Source organism: Gymnoscopelus microlampas, assembly GCF_963454915.1.
Source record: "Gymnoscopelus microlampas genome assembly, chromosome: 6".
Lineage (NCBI taxonomy): Eukaryota > Metazoa > Chordata > Actinopteri > Myctophiformes > Myctophidae > Gymnoscopelus > Gymnoscopelus microlampas.
In genome coordinates, this window is record NC_139943.1 from 52,167,007 (window position 1) to 52,190,295 (window position 23,289).

The 23,289-nt window shown below is 40.1% G+C and overlaps 1 protein-coding gene across 1 annotated transcript in view; it reads right to left on the reverse strand.

Annotated features, from left to right (window-relative positions):
• Positions 1-23,289, reverse strand: part of LOC311047049 (voltage-dependent calcium channel subunit alpha-2/delta-4-like) — a gene marked incomplete at its 5' end in the record, with an annotated part of 127,813 nt that overhangs the window by 12,216 nt on the left and 92,308 nt on the right. Inside the window, 4 exons of the mRNA XM_084059632.1 lie at positions 15,881-15,943; positions 16,551-16,595; positions 17,343-17,357; positions 20,805-20,866. Coding sequence (XP_083915758.1) covers positions 15,881-15,943; positions 16,551-16,595; positions 17,343-17,357; positions 20,805-20,866 — 185 coding nt within the window. The remainder of the gene's footprint in view (positions 1-15,880; positions 15,944-16,550; positions 16,596-17,342; positions 17,358-20,804; positions 20,867-23,289) is intronic.

The following is a 23,289-nucleotide window of genomic DNA, read 5'->3' on the forward strand; positions in this document are numbered from 1 at the left end:
GAGAGGCAGTATAGAGACCAGGATTACTGCATGTTTTTTGTGAAAGTTTTTTGTGAAGTACACGGGGAGAACATGCAAAAATAGCAGATATACTCAAGCTCATAGCAGGGCACTGAGTGAGCTTGTAGATCTGCTATTTTTGAACCTTTTTGCAGATCTTGAATATATATACTGTATATATATATTTTTAAAGCGAACATTTGTAACTCAAGTCTTTGCTTCGGGGGGTCCCTGGAACAAAATATTTTGAGATGGGGGTCCGCGGCCAAATACATGTAATTTTGGGGGCTCCTTGACGTGAAAAAGTTTGAGAACCACTGGGCTACCATGAATCTCCATGATGCTCCGTTTCCTGACAGCATCTGGGGGGACGGTGCTGGAATCAATTCTGTTTGATTGATGCCAAGAGCTTTGGCCAACATACTGTAGCACCCCGTGGTTTACACATCGCTGTATTGGGTGCTGAGCAGAGGATACGCGCTGCGCTAATGGATTAGACATCCATTGATCAAACAGACACTCATACAGGGAATGGACTCAGCAGGGTTCCATTTATAAAAGAAAACTAAAGGGAGGTTAAGCCCTATACTTGTTCATCTGACAAGAAGCTCTGCTATTCTTTTGCTATTTCTAGATAGAAATAAATACATAAATAATTCTGACAAATGTTGACACATTTTCAAGGTTCAACATCAGGGTTAATTTGGATAACCCTTTTTTCATTCAACTGTTAAACTGTGGTGTTATCAAACATACATATCGTTAGCATAATTGCCTACGTAATGTTTTGGGCAAATTGACATTTCTGCCTAACTACTCTCCTAACACTGCTGCTTCATTGTGCCTCATTGCCTGTGTCCTCAGCCTATCAGAATGCTTGTTACATTCCAAACATGACCTAGGTAATTATGCTATGAGGATAACTTGTTTGACTTAGGCAGAAATTATTTTGAATGTACAGTAACACGCATTCTGATAGGCTGAGGACATACAGTAGGTAATAAGGCAGGATGAATCAGCAGTCTAAGCAGAGTTAGGCAGTTATAACTGAAGGCAGATAAATATGACTCAGGCAAGATGAGTGAGTGTTTCTGAATAAGTCAAAAAGATGATTATTTTTTGCCTAATTTGCCTACAGTATGTACATTTTTCATTTCTTCTTTCCTGAAAACCTTCGAAATATGACTTAGGCAAATATGCTATGAGGCTAACTATATCAAACATATCAGTCTAATTCAGTGTGATAGAAGCAGGGATAAAACATCCCACATCGGTCATAAAAACATATTGACCTATACTTGCTCCCAAGGAGGGAAATTGGGTTTCAGCTCAAACCCAGCTGGTCGCTGCGGAGCAACAATTGTCTCTCCAAAACTGTTACTTTTCAGGATTCAAATTCAGAAGTAGCCAAAGTAGCCGCGTTTCGAGTTTGTGGATCTGCCACTTTTTTTGCCACTGTTTTCCTTTCTAAATCTAGAGTAGCCAATCACTTGTTTAGGAGGTGAGGAGACCCCACCGGGAGGACGTAGGGCCTTCGTCCTACTCCTCCCGCCCAACACTCCCTGCTGACAGGTGTCGCCCCCCAGCCCGGAGTGCGTGCAATGACCAATATCACCCTCCCAGCCCTGCTTCCCTCCCCTGAACACGGGCCAATTGTGTTCGTACAGAAGCCTGACCAAAGCCGGATGCACCACGGTGGATTTGAACCCACAACCTCTGTGGTGGTGGGCAGGGACTTTATCACTGCACCATCCGAGCGCCTTGGATCTGCCACTTTTGATGCTTTTGTGTGATGCTGTAGTATGATCAAGTAGGGCAGTGATATTCAACTGGCGGTCCGCGGGCCACACCTGGCCCCAGCCGAGCTTTCATTTGGCCCCTGGAACACATTCCATATTCCAGTGTAATAATAAATCCAATAACAAATGATTATTATTATTATACAAATTGCAGCAACTGCTTCATGATTTCTGCCCAATTCTGCCTTACACGTTAAACATGGAGAAATAAATAGCGATGTATAAAAACCATAGTAAAGGTACAGATATCTTACTTGAAAGATATTTTACTCCAGTATAAACTAAAAAATGACCCATAAGAAAATCACTTGGATCAAAATGTGTCAAGCAGCTCACGTCATATGTACTTAAGAAAATACCTTTTCATGGTACAAAGAAACAAAACAGCCAGAAATGTTGTTTACTTCTCATTATTTCAGAATAATGTAGCTTTCAAGTAGTTCAGCTTGACATTACACTATGTCATTACAGTATGATTCATTCATCCTCAATAGCGTCCTGAGCTGAATGATGGTCTGAACTGATCATTAGATCATTATTAGAGCTTGTGCCCTTATCAGTCGGATGCTCAAAAACATTAAAAAAAACACTGGTGATTAAAAAAAATAACCTTCACCTTGCCAGCCTGATTCCACTTTTCTTCTCACAAAGACGCTTCCATGTCAGGGACACACTGACATATCTACTTACTATTTCAATATCCCAATCAAAGCCTGCACTATGAAGGACTGGCACAGAAATGCCTTTTAAAAAAAAACAATAAACAGATACAAAAAAAAAAAGAAAAACAAAATGATCCTTTCAAACATCAAAATGCATGAATGCAGTATGAAGCCGGCCCCAATAAGTTACCATAATGGACATAATATGTCCACTGTTGTGTCCTATATAGCAGTGGTTCCCAAACTGGGGGTCGGGTCCCCAAGGGGGGTTAATTTACGAAAAAACACGAAAAAAAAGTTTAAACATGGACATAAAGGGGTTTCTGCCCCGACAGCAACGCAATGCTTGTGAAGTTGTTAAGGTGACCCATTTCTTGAAGTCAGCAGTGCCTCTATTTCTCAAATGATTAAATATTTACCGTCCACTGCTACAGTACTGTAGGTGCAGTCTGTTCTCCAGACCCATTCTGCTAGAGAAAAGGGATACTCCTCTCTCTTGGCGTTTACACAAAAACTTTGTAAAAAATAATAAAAAAAAAGAAAGCACGATCCTCAGCAAAACGTCGAGGTACCATTTCATCAGAATATGTGCTTAGTAAGGGACTGCTGGGGATGTCTGACAAATATTGAAAAATGAGTGTGTTTATACGGGAAAGTATATGGACTCTCGGTTTGTTTTACTAAAATATTTGTTTTAGAAGTTATTTTGCTGGTCATTGTGTGTGTGTGTGTGTGTGTGTGTGTGTGTGTGTGTGTGTGTGTGTGTGTGTGTGTGCAAGCACACGTGCTTGTGCATATGTGAGCTACACCTCCCCTTAATGACACAAAAACCCTGATACAGCATTTCTCCAATGTCATCATCACAGCATCATCATTCCTGTCCAAAAATGTATGTTATTACATAATACCTATATACATTTAGCTGGTGATTACAGTCATCCAGATTCACCTTCGACCAGTGGTGGAAAAAGTACTAAAACATTTTGTTTACATAAAAGTATCAATACTGCAATATAGAAATACAAATCTACAAAGTAACTAGTAACTCAAGTTTTCAAATAAAGGCAGTGGAGTAAAAGTACAATATTTGGATCTGAGATGCAGTGGAGTAGAAGCAAAACTATTGGATATTGGAAATACTCAAGTAAAGTACAAATACCTCAACATTGTACTTAAGTAAATGCGCTTTCCACCACTGCCTTCGACAGCGACTCCACAAGCTATCCTTTCATCTTACTTTTTAGTCCACAATTCATTTGGTGCAAAGCACCAAAAAACCACACCACGTTTGCAGCCAGTCAGCACTGGTGGTGGCTTTAGTGACCAAGGACTGTCTGACCCCTCGGCTGGCCTATGGGGAGGACATTCATCATGTTACCATGCACCTCTCTCTGGTGGGTGCTTTTCAACGCCCATTCGCCCAATGACAAATAGTTTGGACTTCTCCCATAGGGAGTGTTTACAAGAAGATTTGCTGTATTACTGTTGGAAAGCACAATGAAATTTAAAATGGCAGCGATTCCGACTCCATGCGAACTGCCGCATTTTTATGGCGTGGCGAGTGTCTGAGTGTGTGTGTGTGTGTGTGTGTGTGTGTGTGTGTGTGTGTGTGTGTGTGTGTGTGTGTGTGTGTGTGTGTGTGTGTGTGTGTGTGTGTGTGTGTGTGTGTCTGGAACTAATCTCACAAACTGCTCGACTGATCAGCGCCAGGGTTGCCATGTCTGCTTATTATAAGCAACTTTGGCCTTGTTTTTCTGTAAAGTTGCTTGTAGGGGTGTGCCGATACACTAATTTCACCAAACGATACGATACGATATTTGGCTCACAACTTCGATACGATACGCACTTTTTTTATTATGAAAATATATGGGGGAGAAAAAAAGGAAATGCAAACAAATAATTCTGTTTTTGCATTATTCAGACATGCAAACTTGTAGCTTTTCAGCTACAATAGCCGTTTTCAATCCAAATAGGGCAATAGTGTGACACCTGACCCGAAAAAACAACAACATGTTGTCACCCTTTTCACCTCGGGGCTGTTTGCATGCCTGATTATAATGATTGTAAAAAAAAGTAATAAATAAAAATAAATAACAAATTAAAAACGATATTTTTTTTCCCCAAAACGATACATATCGTCACGAAAACGTATCGCGATATATCGTGGGACGAATATATCGGCACACCCCTATTGCTTGTAAATATTGGTAGTTGCGGGATGCGTTTTTTTTTGTGGCTTGTTTCTAAAGTGTAACTTTGCTTATTTGGGCTTGATTCCTAATGTTGTTTAAACCAGTGGTTCTCAAATATTTTCATGTCAAAGGACCCCCAGATTAATATGTATTTGTCCACGGACCCCATCTCAAAATATTTTGAACCAGGGGCACCCCCTTTGTCTTGTTAAAATGTTTCAAAAATATTCCACATTTGTATTTCACAATGTGTTGTGAGCATGTAGAGCTGATATTTTCAAATAGGCAATGTATGTACAGTATATAGGTTTAAAGTGCTCATGTGGCCTATAGTCGCTTCTTTTGGGCTTGTTTTCATAGACCTGGTTGCTTATTTCTCTCCCAAAATCTGGCAACTGTGATCAGTGCCAAACTTTGTATGCCCGCTGCCAGAAAGACACAGAAGTACCTCCACTAATGTTCCTTCTTCTAATATGTTTTTTATACTTTTCCAAGAGGCAGTGGTGGAACGAATATTCACGGGCTGTATTAAAAACAGTATTGGCATCAATCAAAGTAAAAGTATTACCTGAAAATGTATTTTTTGTTTATTAAAGAGCTGGAGAGACGGGGAGACCCTTTGTTACCGAACAAACAGCTGACACAGAATAGAGCACCGAAGTCCTGACGTCACTACCAGTAGAGGGCGCTTTTCGCAGGTTTGTGGCTTTACTTTTTGTGTAGATATCCTCATTGGGGAATTTTAGCCATCCCGGCGATTTTACTCATATGGATATAAAGCATCGACTGAAGGTGTAAATGTACACATTTACCCAAAGAGTAACACAATATAAACACTAGAAACGAGTCAAACAACCGAAAGACTACAGTTCTTAAGACTTTTAAGGCAGAATTCATTCCATTTTCGCCAGAAACATGCTGTATCAAATATGAATGAATATCATAAACGATGCAGAGCCACCCCCCTGACAAAAACGCCGGGGTGGTGTGTTTATGTTTGGAACACAGTTCTTATATGACGTGATCTAAGATTCCCAAATGGGGATTTCAACACAAAAAATAAAGCCACAAACCCGTGAAACAGCGCCCTCTAGTGGCAGTTACATCAGACTTCAGTGCTCTGATTACTGTAATAGGCTCTATTCACAGCAGCCATATCATGAAGACATTCACAGGTCTTACCAATGATACTAATGAACGCTCTGTTCCATTCTGGTCAAACAGAGTCAGGGTCCTGATATTGTGCATGTTGGCTCACTGGAAACACTCTGCTACACCAGTGGGTCTATAGTTGGGGTCCAGGGACCCTCATGGGCTTCCAAATGGCCCCTTGCAGGTGTGTAACTCTGAGAGTGTACAAATACGGGTCCATTTGGTTCCATTTGTACACTCTCAGAGTTATGGGGGTCGTGGAAACCACTGTGCTACACTAAATGGAACAGAGCCTTCATTAGTATCATTGGTAACACCTGGGAAGGAGGTGATAATATGGCTGCTGTGCATAGAGCCTATAATATAGAGCTTGAACCTTTTTAACAAAACCCTTTTTGTTTTAACCCAAGAAAATCACCTAACAGCACCCTTACTTTAACACTTGACAGTGTGCAAATGTAACCACATGGACCTGCAATGGCCCATTTGTTTACATTTGTACACTTGTCAGAGATACAAATTGATAAATTAACACTGAGGATTCTACTGTGTAAGCAGGCTGGATGGAGGGTTGCCAGTGGGTTCAGCAGGGTGAAAGCATTCAGAGAGGCTGTCCTACAGACAGGAGCTTTCAGGTTCCATCCCTATAGACGGGTTTCCTGTTAGTAAACATGAGAGGATATGACCGCGCAGAGGAGGAGGGAGCCTATAGAGGGCACCATTACCCGCAGCAGCTCTGGTCAAATGTCAATTCATAAAAGAAATGATCTTCACTGGGTTTAATGAAAGTAGATTAAATTATGCAGTTTGTAATACCTTGTTTACTCAATAAAAAATATTTGTCGGAAGTTGGATCTGTTTGTATATAATAGCAGCATTATGCCTATTATGCCTATAATAGCAGAATTATGGCTAACTCCCGAACACAACAACACAGCAACAATTCGTTTCCCCCGAGCATGCGCAGATTGCGCATTCTGCTCTGTGATGACGTCGCGCGGAAATCCGTCTATACAGAAGCATAATGCTGTGGTTCTCAAAGTGGGGTCCCCCCCAGGGGTCCTTGAGGGGGTTCCTGAGGGTTCCCAGCAAACTGAGTTTAAACATTTAAAGGAGTAGTTCACCAAAATAATTACTTATTTTCTATTTTTTTTAATTATTGGCTTAGGACTGCGACAAAAACAAAAACAATCTCCACGAATTCAAGGCTTCATGGAGTGTAATTGATAGAATATAAGTACATTTTTTGGGGTGAACAACTCCTTTAAGCACCTATTTTGGCTGTTAAAAAAATTGCCGATCTACGCGTTGCGAGCTTGTAGATCTTTTATTTTCAAAACAATTACTTATATACAGTAGTACCTTTATTGAAAGGATAACCCCTTGAGATGTATCATCTCGTTTTCGAGGGGATCCTTACATATACGTTACGTACTTGCTTCGCTGTGGATAAGAGCATCAGCTGAATGCTTGAAATGCAAACGTTGATGGATCAACGGGATGCTGCGTCCGCCAGCTGAAGCACTTTAACATATAGGAGTTAATGAGCATGTTGGTGGGCTCTGACATAATCCCTTGTATTATATGGCTCTTAATGGGCCATGTTAATCTGCCCTTATGTGCCGAGACTCTTACAGTCAGGCTGATGGCTGCTAACCTCTAATGCAAAAGCAACAACAAAGCCTGTAACAGAGAGGACCTCTGTTAATATGTTTGCACATGTAATTTAAACCCATAGTATTTGAACGATATTTGCACAGCATATAGGCACTTTAGGTATTGCCACTTTATTAATTTGCACAGTTGTATTTTGCACACTCCTGATTTTATTGTTGATTGAATACATTTTGAACTGAACATTTTGAATTGTGTTTCCTGTCATGTTGAGCTGGCCACTCAGCTAATTAGTTCCACCTGAGGCCATAAATGTTTAGTGGTAATCAGGATGGGCAGAGCGATGCAATATGTAGAATAGGAATGAGTGCAATAGAGACTTAAGTGCAATATGTATAGAAGTGTAAGATATGTAATGTTGAGTGACGATTGGAATCTTAACAGTTACTGTGCAAGTTGAGTTATTCTGTCCAGTATAATTGGGCTGGACCAAGTCAGAATGCAGAGGGGGGTTTGTGATGTGTTTTAGAGTTGTTTATGGTTGTTGTAATAGCGAGGAAAGAGTATTTTGTAGTTCAGTAATATACTTTTGGGGGTTAAGGGTATTTAAGTATTTATGTCTTGTATGTTTATTTATGTCTTGTATGTTTATTTATGTATTTATTGTATGCTCTATTTATGATATGCTAGATTTAGAGTGCACCCCTTATGAATGGTATAGTCCAGGCTGGCTCATTAGCTCAGCTGGGCATAAAAAGCTGCCACTTGCCAGTTGAATACACCTTCTCGTTTGCGACTTACTACATGGCTCTGTACTGATTCCAGCCGCTAATACGGTCCTCCTCATAAAGCCCTAAGTGGACATAGATGTGTCCTTGGAAATAATGTTACACGCAGCATGCGTAGGGTTAGATTTGCACAAATAAACTATTCAATGAAAAAAATATGTTAACCACATTAACCCTGGCATCCCTATTTCGGGAATTTATAAAGTTTCACTTTATGTTTTAAATAGAGAAAATGGCAGATCTACAAGCTTGTACATTGGGCTGGCCTCCTGCCAGCCTGCTTACACAGTCTTATTATATGATCTAAAATCCCCCTATGGGAAAAGATTTCACACCTCACACATATAGTGAGAGCCGCTTGTTACACTCTCATTAATCTCTCAAGAACAGATTCCGACCTGCGGTGGAATCTGTCGGAGCGGTTCGTCCTAACCAGTGCGCATTGGCTACAAGTGGGCGTGCCTTCAGATCAGGAAGTGGGCCGCGCTTTACCCAATCAAATGTAGTGGGCGGGATTCACGTGTCCATCCACCATGATCCACCCTCCCCCCCTCGAAACTAGCCGAAACTAATTTAACAATAGCGTCCTCGGAGCGGACAAAACCACGGAAAGATATTCACATTTTAAATTACTCTTTCATCATAGAAACAAGTGGGCTTATAACCAAAACCATCCATGTTCTCTGGGAGAAGTGGTGTTAGTGTTCCGTGTAGAAATATTGTTAGTGGGAATGAAAACATGGTCGCACCAACCGGAAGTGATGCGCTATAGGCAGACATGAAACCGGTGTTTCCCTGCGCTCTAGTCTAACATTATACTCCTGCCAGACTCCACAGAATATCAGAAAAGCAGAGGTCGCTGTTTTTCATTTTCTGTGGGGTCTGGCTACGCGAGACTACACTCTCATGGGCGTTCTTAGGCATGTAAAGATTCACTCAACTCACAATACGATTCGAATCACATTACTAGGTACACAATACGATTTTTCATGATTTTTCACGATTGTTAAAACACAAAATAATTTTCCAGACAAATTACACATTTTCTTTTTTTTTACACAAATCTAGTATTTTCTTCTAAAAAAAAAAGAACTGTTTTTCGCTAATCCTCTTTTCAATACAGTAGCAAATGACTGAAAACTTTTTTTTTTTATCAATTCTCGATTACGCCCTCTGCTGTTTGCATCGCAATACATTTTTGATTAAATCGATTTAAATTGTCACCAGTTTGAATCGATTTGAATCGATTTACGATACATCGTAACATGCCTAGTCGTTCCTAATCCATTCTCAAGATGCCCCACACACGCACAAACGCACACACGCACGCACACACACACACGCACACACACGCACACACGCACGCACACACGACACACACACACACACTACAATAGTGATAAGGTGGAGCATCAGCCTGTCTTCACTAATGCGTCCCGGTAGGGATTAGAGGCAACAATGTCAACTGTCCAGATGTTGTTTATGATACCTTATGAGAGCCCAGTGGTATGAGTGACCATGCAGGGCCACCAGGCCTTCTGTCACTCTGAATGACACACAGCATATGTCACCAGTGGTGGAAAAAGTACTCCCATTTTTTACTTAAGTAAAAGTATCAATACTGCAATGTAGAACTATGCTACTAATACTCTGTTTACAAGTAAAAGTCCGGAACACAAAATGTACTTGAGTAAAAGTGCAGAAGTGTTGGTATCAACATATACTTAAAAGTACAAAAGTTAAAGTACTCATTATGCAGAATGTCCCATTTCAAAAGTTTTCAAATGTATAAAATGTATAAATCTACAAATCTTTTGAAAATAGCAGATCTACAAGCTCACAATGTGTCGCATCGCGACACATTGTGAGCTTGTATATCGGCTATTTTCAAATGGCCGAAATGTATACAGGGCTGAAGTGGGTAATGTGTGCTTTGTAATAATAATCAAAATCTACAAAGGAACTAGTATAACTAAAGTTTACAAATAATTGTAGTGGAGTAAAAGTACAATATTTTCCTCTGAGATGTAGTGGAGTAGAATGTAAAAGTACTGAAAATTGGAAATGCTCCAGTAAAGTAACAATACCTCAAAATTGTACTTAAGTACAGTACTTGAGTAAATGTACTTCGTTACTTTACACCACTGTATGTCACAACCTCCCCATGAGGCAAGTTGCATTGAAAAAAAAGAGATAAAACTCCCACAAGGAGTAGGGCTGTCACGATTATGAGATTTTACATGACGATTAATTGTCACACAAATAATTGCGAATTGTTTTTTTTCTGCCTCTATTGATACAAAAGTAGGCTGACAGAAAATGGGGAGAGAGATGGGGGGGGGGTGTTACAGACACAAGGTTGTCAGCATCAAGAGTCAAACCCGCAACACACTGTCAACTCAAGCTGGATTACCAGCATATGCGCCTGGACCGCTAGGCCAGCGGGCACCCCAAAATTGCACTTTTATCGTTCAACAGTGGAACGAATGAATAAAAATTACATTACTTGTTTGGCCTTTCAGGCTTTGAAGTTGTACAGGGAAGATAAGACAATTAACATAAACACACAAAGAAATGACTGACATTATGTAAGAACTTTATACTTAAAAAAAAGGAAAAACATTATTAGTGGAAAAAGCCAATCTACAAGCTCGTATAGATCTGCTACTTCGGCCCCGGATCGCTGGCCTATAGCGGTCCGGGCACTTGGGATTAATGTAGCCTGACAGCGCGTCGCGGGTTCAAATCCCATTCCCGACGACCTTTGCTGCGTGTCTCTCCCCATCTCTCTCTCCCTCTTTCCTGTCCATCTTCACTGAAAACAGTTATCAATATCAATAGTATCAATAGAAAAGCCAAAAACAAATCTTAAAAAAAGAAGAGGAAAATCTGCTATTTCCACTATTTTTGAAAATGTTTTTTTTTAACATGGAAACGAATTTGACGATTATGCAAAAATAATTGCGATTATCACAAATAATTGCGATTAGGCGATTATTATGTAATAATTGTGACAGCAGGCCTAACAAAGAGTGAGTATTGCGATGTAACAATGAGCCATTATAAAGAACCCCTGCATCGCTGTCACACAAATGACAGCATATCGCTCAAAAGAATCCTTGATCGATTTTCCTGTCACTCTCTCTGCGAGGCAAGTCTGTCACCCGTGTGATGATGACACCCTGTTGTCACCACCAAACACTTTACAGAGTACCATGAAATATAATAATCATACATCAGCTGGATACTTAACCACTTAACAGTGGTTATCCATGAATTCAAGTCTCCATGGGGTGACTAATCGATAGATGGGTGAGCTATCCCTTTAATATAGTCTTACCACACTTTCATTAACCACAGTCACAGTGAGCATACAGAGAGCCTGGTGTACAACACTGTAGAAGAACTGTACCAAGCATAATGATGAATGGTGTGTGTGGGGGGGGGCTACGAGCACAACCATATATTTCCCTGCAGGCCTTGAACTGAATCGCAGTGGTGGAAAAAGTAAAATACTCTGTTACAAGTAAAAGTATAAAAATGTACTTGAGTAAAAGTACAAAAGTATTGGTATCAAAATGTACTTAAAGTACCAAAAGCATAAGTACTCATTATGCAGAAGGTCCCATTTCACAAGTTTTCAATGTAAAAAAAATTGAAAATAGAAGATCTACAAGCTTGTAGATCGGCTACTTTCAAATTGCCAAAGTATATATACTGTATATAAGTGGTTTTGTAATAATAATTCAGATCTACAAAGTAACTAGTAAAACAAGTTTTCAAATAATTGTAGTGGAGTAAAAGTACAATATTTTCCTCCGAGATGTAGTGGCCTCTTGGCAACGAATGTGACTCCCGTTGCAAGGAACCTGGGAGTCCAATTCGACTCCGAACTCCGGTTTGAAAGCCAAATAAAAAAGGTGGTACAAACCTGCTTCATGCATTTAAGGAACATTTATAAAATCAAATCATTTATTTCCACTGCCAATCTTAAAACTGTTGTGAATGCCTTAATATATTCTCGCCTTGATTACTGTAATGCATTATACTCTGGTCTCAACCAAAACCTTATTCATCGTCTGCAACTGGTCCAAAATGCAGCAGCCAGGCTCATCACCGGTACCAGGAGATTTGAGCATATAACCCCTGTCCTAGCTGCACTTCACTGGCTGCCAGTTGCCTTCAGGATTGATTTTAAGATTTTATTACTAACTTTTAAAGCTCTGAATGGTCTGGCGCCTAGTTATTTATGTGATCTGGTGGAACCTTATGTGCCAGGTCGCACCCTTAGATCCTCTGGCCAGGGTCTATTGGAATTTCGTACTGCTAAGTTGGTGACCAAAGGCGGTCGGGCCTTTTCTATAAAGGCCCCTATACTCTGGAAAAGCCTACCAGAAGAACTAAGATTAACCAGGTCATTAACGAATTTTAAATCCCTGTTAAAAACCCATTTTTACAGAATGGCCTTTTTAACTTGAGATAAATGTTGTTGATTATTGCTCTGTTTTACTGTAAATGTATATATCACTGTTAATTCATTATCTGCATTGTTTTGATTGCTCTTCTGACTGTTCAAGCACTTTGTAACTTTGTTTAAATAAGTGCTATACAAATAAAGTTTTATTATTATTATTATTATAATAGAAGTAAAAGTACTGAAAATTGGAAATACTCCAGTAAAGTAAAAAAAAATACCTCAAAATTGTACTTAAGTACAGTACTTGAGTAGGCCTACGTGTACTTTACACCACTGATGATGAATGGTGTGGGGGGGCTACGACCAGCACAACCATATATTTCCCTGCAGGCCTTGAACTGAATTGCACCGGAACCTTCTCTCTCTCTCTCATTTCTGTTGCTATACCCTGTAATCCCATCAACCTTCCTACTGTCCCCAAACTGCAAAATACTGAATATTTACGAGCAGGGGTCTTCAATATTTTTCAGGCCAAGGACCCCCGGGCTGAGAAAGAGATGAAGCAGGGACCCCCCCCCCCTTCCCCACTACGTATTGTATACAATTGTGGTGCAGAGTAAACCTTTTCATGGATTTTCAGACATTTAACCACTTAAAACCCTCAATACTTAGTAAAATGTACCTTTCACACTCTACTTAGTCTGCTTTTTCCCCCCAAACCTCTTTGCCACAAATAGCAGATCTCCAAGCTCACAACGCCTCACAGCGCAAGGCATTGTAGCTTGTAGATCTGCTATTTTTGGCTAAAGTTCTCCTCAGAATAGGGATGCGGTTTGTGATGGCCACACCAGCAGACACACAAAGCTGGTAAAACATGGTGGACACTCTTTTTTGGTTTATTAATTGAGTTCATATTTATTTTCAGCAAGCTACTGTACATTCTGCAAACCTAAAGGACTACACACAACTGGTTGAATGACACTAAATATTGCAAGTTTGGTGATGAAGTTACGGACTGGAGTGTACATCCATTAAGTTATATTTTGTCAAGGCCAAGTTGTTTTATCAGGAGTTACCTAATTTGTATTTCAGATGATTTTGTTTTGTTGAGTTATCAGTTCTGAGGAGTGTTGAAGTTAAGATGGCTGGCCATGGAACGGCCCAGCTGCTTCACAGGTGGTCATAAGGAGCTGATTAGTAATTGGACTGCACCATGTCCCCTGTGCATATGGGGAAGGGCAGCGGTTTATTATGAGTTCAAATGTATTACTACAATTGTGTAGAAATATATTTTGATATTTCAGTTGTATGTAATTTCTTTATTTAATATGAGTTAGTGCTGTAGTGGATTATGTTTGTAGTTATTTGTAGTCTGTTTAAATGTTATTCTTTGTCTTCCCCTTTGTGTCGAGAGTGGATTGATCACCCACTATATATGTTCCCCTCATGTCTCATTTTGGTTAGCTCAGTTTTGATGTAAGTTCAGAACTGTTTGTCCTGTTTTGGGCCTACATTTTAATGTCTTATTTTTGTGAGAAAAATAAAAGACAAAAAAATGTCATTTAAAGAACATTACACAAGTCTCCTGGTGACTCTCTTGCTGACCAACACTGGTTCCTTACAGGGTTTAAGTGGTAAATGTAAAAAAAAAAAAAAAAAAAAAAATATATATATATATATCCTATCACACAAATATTTGGTGGCCCCCCCTGTAGTAATTCTGAGGACCCCCTAGGGGTTACGGACCCCCTGTTGAAGACCCCTGTTTAAGAGGATTGGGCTGTACCCACTCGCGCTACAGCGGAAAAATGACACAGCACCCACACTGGTTGTTCCGCCAATTAGCGTGCATACATACATACCACACAGACAACTAATGCTTAATTCATGCTCCCGTTGTACTTCGTCAGGCTGAACACCGACTGCAACAACATTCTGGATTCCAATCCAGTTCATTAACTGTGTCACATCATGTTATGCCATCTCCCTACTTGCTTGTTGTTAAGTTATTCAACCTTCTGCATACCGTCTCTGTCGGATGGAAACCTAATTATGTCCAAAACTGTAGCTTTTCAGGATCCAAATAAAAGAAGTAGCAAAGGTAGCAGATCTACAAGCTCAGAACGCGTGGCGGTTTCGAGCTTGTGGATCTGCCGCTTTTGATGCTTTTGTGTGACACTGATGAAGGTCACGCAACCCTAACTTTTAAAAGTCACATCAAGAAGGTCTCCAACACAGTCAACTTTAACTTGCCAAAGTTCAAACAAATTAGGCCTTTTCTAACGGTTGGAGCTGCCAGGACGTACTTGCACTGTATGATCTTCTCTCACATCGAGTACTGTTTCACAAATTGGTCTTGCACAGGTGTGACGACACTCAAGCCCCTAGAACAGCTTAAGAGCCATAAAGGTATTTGATAGAAAAGGAACACAGGTACCATCACTGTAGTATCCTAAAAAAATAATTTTACCTTTGATAACTGAAGCTTTTTAAACAGGCCTGTACCGTGTATAAAACTTTACATGGTTTATGCCAGCCTGCCAGAATTTATAAAACGGAAGCCCGACACGGGCATCAGTACAAGGGCCGTCATCAGAGGGGATTGTGAGGTGCCGTCTAGACGCACAGCCTTTGCGCAAAATTCCTTTTCCGTTCAAGGAAGCACAATTTGGAACAATATACTGTACCCACTAACATAAGAGAGAGTCCATCCTCTATATATAAATATATAAGGACCAACTAAAAGGATGGATCATGGACAATCAAACATGTGAACATTTTTAAATAGACTTAAATGTAGGTTTGAGTGTCTTGTATTTTAGGTCAATACTAGGCCTTTTTTTTTTTACTGTTGTTTTTTCCCTTCTGTTTATACCCTTTAAGTAATGTTTATGTGTGCTCTTTTTTGCAATGTTGCTTGTTTTCTGTATGGGGACTACGGATGGAAGCATTCCTGCTAAATCCAGTGTATTTACACAGCATTGTATGTGTGGTGTTCATTAATATGCACTGTCCCTTCCAAAGAAAAAAAAAAGGTCTTATAGACCAAAACGTTGTTGTATTCCCATTAAATCTTTTTCTTGCATTTGAAAACAGTGTGTGGGACTTTTTTCTTTCAGTGCATTGGGGCTCTCGACTGGTCTTCTCCTACGCACCTGTCACCTTTGTAGGTGTGCAAAAGACTTGCTTTTTACTAATGATAAGTCAAAAGAGACAACATTTGCATTAAAAAACATTCAAAGGTTGTAACACTTACATGATTCCTTTCTTTGGACAGCACAATGAAGCCATTATTGTCCACCAAGAAGCAGTTGAGATCCTTGGAGACAAATGAACATAGTAAATAATATGCTGAGAGAGAGATGAAGCAGGAACCCCCACTACTACATTGTATACAACTGTGTTGCAGATTCAACTTTTTCTTCAGCGTTGTGTGATTGAATGTTCTTTGTTTATTTCAGACATTAAACAATACTTAGTAAACTTGACCTTTGGTTCTGTACTTGGTCTGCTCCTTTTCCCCTCTACACCAAATATCTATGCCGAATATAGCAGATCAACAAGCTCACAATGGCTCGCAGCGTGAGCCGTTGTGAGCTTTATGTAGATCTGCTATTTCCGGCTAATGTTCCCCTCAGAATATAGGGATGCTAGGGTTCAAAATCTGAATATCTGAAAATTCTGAATATAGTTATGCAGTTGCTCTGACTTCAACCGTTGCCTAACAATGCCGGTTTGCGCTGGCTTCGGGCTCGGACATTTTGTCTATATCTGGGACACATTCCTTCCGCCACAGACAACTTGAATTTTATAGAGTAGAATTACATGCAGTGTGTGTATTTATGTAGTCTTGTTTGTAAGGAAGTCATCATATACATTCAGGTGGGAAAATTAGACCAAAGTGAGGCTGAATGCTAGATGCTTACAATGCTTTGACAGCTAAGAGGGCAGACACCTTCGATGGTCGTGCACTGCAGAGAGAGAGAGAGAGAGAGAGAGAGAGAGAGAGAGAGAGAGAGAGAGAGAGAGAGAGAGAGAGAGAGAGAGAGAGAGAGAGAGAGAGAGAGAGAGAGAGAGAGAGAGACCCACACAGACAGACACAGACGAGGTCATTAGTCTTGGATTAAGATTCATGTTTACTCATGATGACTAGACATACCGCAGAACTTAAATTAATTCCTTCTGAATTTAATAAAGAGAAAAGGAGGGTGGGGTGGGCAGGGAGAGGAGGATAGAAGGAGGCAGTGGACAGAGAGAGGGAGAAGGGGGTTCGGATGAAACAGACGATAAGTAAGAAATGAATAGAGAGGGTTGGTTAGAGTGGACGAGGTTAATGTTTGGCCTTAATACATGATGAACGGTTACTTATGACCTACAGATCTGGACCACAGCAATAGTAACCTGCTGCTGAGTGCTTTGTTATTTATTTATTTATTTATTAATCAATCAATAATAAACACAAAAGACAGAATAAAGTACAGTAAGTTGGTTATAGAATACAAATTCCCATTATAAACCTGTGAGATTATAAGCAGCTCCTTCCATGGATATGGAAAAAGGTGTTTAAATCAGCTTTTAATTGGCCCAACCTAATTGATGTGGTGTGTATTTGTCGTGGTGTGGCCCTAGATATGAAACAATATCACTGAGAACAAATAAGTAGTAGGTTAATTTCAACAGTTCAAAAACTATACTTTTATGAAGATTGTTCTACTTACGTCAAAATCATCGGGCTGTGAGCAAAAAGACAGGAAAGAGAAAAAGGTTTGTTATAGTATACCAGATTATGGTTATTTGGGGAAAAATGGGGAAAGTATGTACAGTTGGAGGGGGTACAGTATTGTGTTAAACAGAGCTACAGCATGTCACATTGTGACGTTACTGTATATACATGTAATATAAACAGGGTATAAATCTTTTTTGAGACAAACAGCATTTTCCCCAATTTTTAAATGTGTTTAAAGGTAGCAGCTCTGTTTATATGAGCGGTAGGTCTATGTCAGGGGTCCAGTTGGTACAGAGAGAGCAGAAAACACAATGGTTAGTAGTTTTTAGGGTGGCTCCATTGGCTTTTTTATTTTATTTTATACATTTTTTTATGCTCAAGGTTCCTCGTGCTCAGACAGAGCTGGGCAAGGCAGCTTTCTCTGTCAGCGGCCCAACTTCCTGGAATGAGCTTCGAAAGTCTTTAAAAATGAGCTCCTTGCCATTGGTCAGTTCAGAGCAAAGGTCCTTAACACTTTTAACCGTGATTGCACCCGTTTTAATTACGTTATTTTGTTTTAGTTGACTTGTTTTTATGTACTGTTTACCGGTAAGTTCTTTTATTTTGTAATTGTACTCTGATTCAAATTCCTTGTCAATCTGTAATAATGGATTTGGATTGTGTCAATTATTGTAACCTCGGTTACACTGAAAATCAGGGCTTGCCCCTCAACTGTACCCCGAGGTGATGATGATGATGATGATGATGATAATAATGAACCTTCTTTTATTGCAAAAGTTCACAAATCTCGCTACATTGTTGTATTTCTCCCATACAGTAGGTCTACATTTAGGTTAGAAAGTGTAGCTCTGTACTGTTTCCACCACATTTTGTGTGCAGTGGGTACATACAGTATTCTGTCTTCCCTTGGGAGCGGGGTCTGTCTGTGGTGGCCTTTCTCTATTGCAAGTCTGTACATAGTCAAGGCTTTCATTAGTTTAAGGTCATTCACCGTGCTCAGGTATTCTGACAATGTATATTCTCTATTTCGGGCTAAATAGCATTCCATTTGTTTTGGCTTTGGGTTGTCTCGACTCTTTCCAGTATGTCAGTTAGCTTTCTTTTTGTGTTCTTATAATATGGTTTAGTCCAATGGGTTTTCCGTCTGGTACTGTAGCTGTGCTTGTGTGTGTGCACAGTGTCCCTGAACTAGCTGACTAAGGGGGCATCCCTGTGGGTTTTGTCTATGGTTGAGGGCTATGTTATGGAGCGTGTCTAGATTGCTTTCTTTTGGGTGGTTATACAATTTAAATGCTCTCTTTCTTAACTTTGATGATGAGTGGGTATCGTCCTAATAAAATATGTTATTGCTGTGCTTTCAGTCAGATACTCACAAATACATTGAAACACTTTTGATTTCTATAACGTAAATAGTGCAGTGGTGTAAAGTAACTAGGTACATCACTCAAGTACTGGAAATAGGAAATACTTCAGTAAAGTAAAACATAAAGTATGTTTTACTTTACTGGAATATTTCCTATTTTCAGTACTTTTACTTCTATCCACTACATCTCAGAGGCAAATATTATACTTTTACTCCACTATAATTATTTGAAAAGTAACCACTTCAGACCTATATACATTTCGACCATTTGAAAATAGCCATTCTATACAAGCTCATAATGCGTTGCGTTGCATTGTGAGCATGTAGATCTGCGATTTTAATACAATGTATACATTTGAAAACTTGTGAAATGGGACCTTCTGGATAATGAGTACTTTCTACTTTTGGTAGCTACTTTAAGTACATTTTGAAGCCAATACTTTTGTAGCAGAGTATTTCTACAGTGCAGTATTGATACTTACTTACTTAAGTACAAACTTTGAATACTTCTTCCACCACTGAAATAGTGTGAAAAAGTTTGAACATTTTGATCTTGCTGTTCAAGCTCTGCTAGATATTACTCCCTTGCTCAGCATATTAGAAGACAACCATTTAAGAGGAGGGAGGTATATCACAAAAACCCCCGAGTGGAAACAGAAGCCACAGGAGAAATAGAGCCCCCTGCTGGGTTCTGCTGGGTTGGCGGTGTGCCAGAGAAGCTCATACTGTACCCAACCTTCAGTGACAACACATTCGTCAGCTGCATGACGCGTCACAGATGCATAATTCGTGCGCGTGTACAAGTACAGTAAACCTCTCTCTCTCTCTCTGCATCTGCCTGAACTACAGTAGCTTGCAATTCACACCATTGAGTTTTTTTTTAACCCTCTTAAAATAGACAAAGAAGTCATTCATATACCAATAGGCTCTATGCACAGCAGCCATATTATAACTTCCTTCCCAGGTGTTACCAATGATACTAATGAAGGCTCTGTTCCATTTAGTGTAGCACAGTGGTTTCCACGACCCCCATAACTCTGAGAGTGTACAAATGGAACCAAATGGACCCTTACGGGTCCATTTGGTTCCATTTGTACACTCTCAGAGTTACACACCTGTAAGGGGCCATTTGGAAGCCCATGAGGGTCCCTGGACCCCAACTGTAGACCCACTGGTGTTTCCAGTGGGCCGACATGCACAACATCAGCACCCTGACTCTGTTTGCCCAGAATGGAACAGAGCCTTCATTAGTATCATTGGTAACACCTGTGACCTTGTGTCTTCATAATATGGCTGCTGTGAATAGAGCCTATTGGAGTCGTTCGCCTATCTTCACATATACGTATAAGTGTCAGCCTCCTGGTTCACTTACAGTACACGTCAATAGGAGCACAGGGGGGAGCAGCTCCCGTTGCGGCGCGCTGACACGCCGTTGGTGCGTGTCCAACCTCATGTGAAGCTAGGAATTCAACATTTGTGAACTTTGACCAGGCGTCAACAACCAATAGGAAAGAAGCACATTGGCTGACCCCACTTGGCAGACATTTCACTTGTAGTTTTCTCTAAGTGAGCCAACCACTCCAATAAGTCAAACTAACTACAAAACCATAAAAGAAAGGAAATTGGCGCATCTACAGCCTTGGCTTGTGTTGGCTACAACACTGTTGTATCCCTGTTGGTATCTCTTCTTATTATGTGATGCTTGACTTTTGTCAAAATGTTTTTGTTGTTGTTGTTGTTTTAAGTAATTTTTGTTGTGATACACTGTGATCGTAATATTTTCTATGAATAAACAAATAAAAGACCATGCCCTCCTTAGCTGTCAACTCTGTGGTGTCATCCATTATGACATTATGACATCATGACTCATACCGAATGCCTGGCCTTTATTTGAATAGTCACCCATGAAATCGCAGACTATTCAAGAATGTCGGGTCACAGACCTGTGTTGTGTATTTGTGTGTGTGTGTGTGTGTGTGTGTGTGTGTGTGTGTGTGTGTGTGTGTGTGTGTGTGTGTGTGTGTGTGTGTGTGTGTGTGTGTGTGTGTGTGTGTGTGTGTGTGTGTGTATGTGTGTGTGTTCTTTGATTACCTGCTTGGCGATGGCCCAGAACCTCTTTTCTAGCAAGTCCAAGGTCATCTGCACCCCGATTGCTAAAAATAGAAGAAACACAACCATGCGTATCCACGCCCACGCCCACACACACACACACACACACACACACACACACACACACACACACACACACACACACGTTACTTGGATACAGACACACGGTAGACTCTACAAAATCCTAATTCTTAACCACTTATGCCCAATATACTGTATACTGCACCCTGATGCCTTGTGATCGCTGTATTTTAGTCTTTCTAAAATAGGGACGGCCACCAGGGTTAAAGTGGCTCAAGTTCGGTGTAATGCTACAGGGTGTTGGTTCTGGGAGAAGGAATGGGGACAGAAAATCAATCAGGCGTTTATTTCACCTCCATGCTGTTCAGGCTCTCAGGCTTTCCGCTTGTCGTTGATACGCAGAATGAAGGCTGAATACGTAAGCACTGATGAAACCTGTCGTCTATGTGAGCGCTGATGGAAGCTGAGAGGCAGTGTAAACTAGAGACCGATGCAGTTTTTTTCCCTTTCCGATTCAGATACCCATAACTTGCGTATTGGTCGTATACTAAGTGCCGATTCCGATTCGGTGGTCCTTGAGGGGGTTCCAGGTGCTCCCCAGCTAAATGATGGAGAGTTGGTAACCAAATGGACCCTTATAGATTTTTAACTCTTGAGTGTAAGGGTCCATTTGGTTTCATTTTACACCCTCAAGAGTAAAATTATTGTTAAACTTCTGCATTACTTAATTTACAAGAACACAATCAGAAGGTAGAATAATTGTTATTTTTATCAACGTTTGCCTGTTATCTGTCCTATTGTTACCAACATCAATGCAGCATGGAATTGTGGACTAAATCTTAACAAACAAAATATTCAAAGTCTTGGGTCTGAGAGGTTATTAAATTACACACTCCGATAGGTGTGTAATTTAAAATAAAGTGGTTCTCAAGGTGGGGCCCAGGGACTCTCAGGGTTCCTTGAGGGGGTTCCAAATGGACCCTTACAGGTTTGAAACTCTGTAAAGGTCCAAATGGACCTTTACAGGTCCATTTGGTTCCATTTGTACACTGAGAACTACTTGTCTAGGAATAAATAAATACAATTATATATATATATATATATATATATATATACATATATATATACATATATACATATATACATATATATATACATATATATATATATATGTATATACATATATATACATATATATATATATATATATATATATATATATATATATATATATATATATATATATATATATATATATATATATATATATATATATACAGGTATTGCAACATCAACTGAGGCATTCAAAATACAAAATAATTGATTACTGTAAATTACATATCATCATGTGATAAATGATGTGGTATGCGAATGGCATAGACTGGCATACTCACCAATACCAGCATTTTAGGAAGTATCTGCAGCTTTTCGGATACTGGTATCGGTATCGTAAACAACTCCAGTGTAAACATAGTAGCCTTTGTTCCCGCATACAATGCCTCGAGAGCCACAATTGCTTCCTCTAGTGACATTGTTACACTATCAACAAAATGTCCCCGAAAGACGCTCTCTCCCTCACAAGGCCACGGTCAAGAAAGAGGCTTTCAGGTTTTTTCAGCTAGGGGTGCTGCGGGGTGAATCGCTGCAAAGGATGTACAGACGAGTCTTTCTAAATTTGGCAGGAATCAATCGTTCCTCCTACTTTGACCTTCTCCACTTGCATCCACTTTTCATTCACCACATATCTGGAACAAACTCCCCACGAAAGAAAACCGCAGGTCCTTTTAAAATCGAAGCTGAAAACTTTTCTGTTTGCCACTGCCACTTATTGTCTCCGCCAGGAGACTATGTTTTCACTTTCCGTCCCCCGTCCCCCTCGGCCAAGCTAACATTGGTCAAGCCTCACGTGACACGTGACAATACGTTGAAAGAGTGTGCTCTGATTGGCTAGTGAGACGCATGACGTATTAGCGGCCTATAAATAGATGTGTCACTTTGAAAGAGTCTTTGCCTCTTTCAAAGTGAGGTAAAGACAGGAGTAATCACGAAATGGCTGAGAAATGGCGGAGTAACACTTAAGACAGGATTAATCAAGTAACACTTAAGACAGGATTAATCAGGAACAGTACTGGCGGAGACCTGTGCTCCGAGGAGCACATTTTCTAGTTTATTTTCTGTTCCCCAACTCCAACAACTACCTTCGATTGTATTCTTAAGTGCTTTGATAATGTTTCTTTTGCACTCGAAGCTCTTAATGTTGTTTGTGCAATGCCCTTGCACAAACCTGCTATTGTTATTTGTCTCTGTTTGTCGGGACAATGCTGGGCTACTGGCTATTAACCCCTTGCCTCGACATCATTCAAATGTTCCAATACTCCTCTGGTGGAAGAAATCATGTGAAAAGAATGACCCATCAGCGAGCATCTTTCAGGGGAAGGGAAGCCGG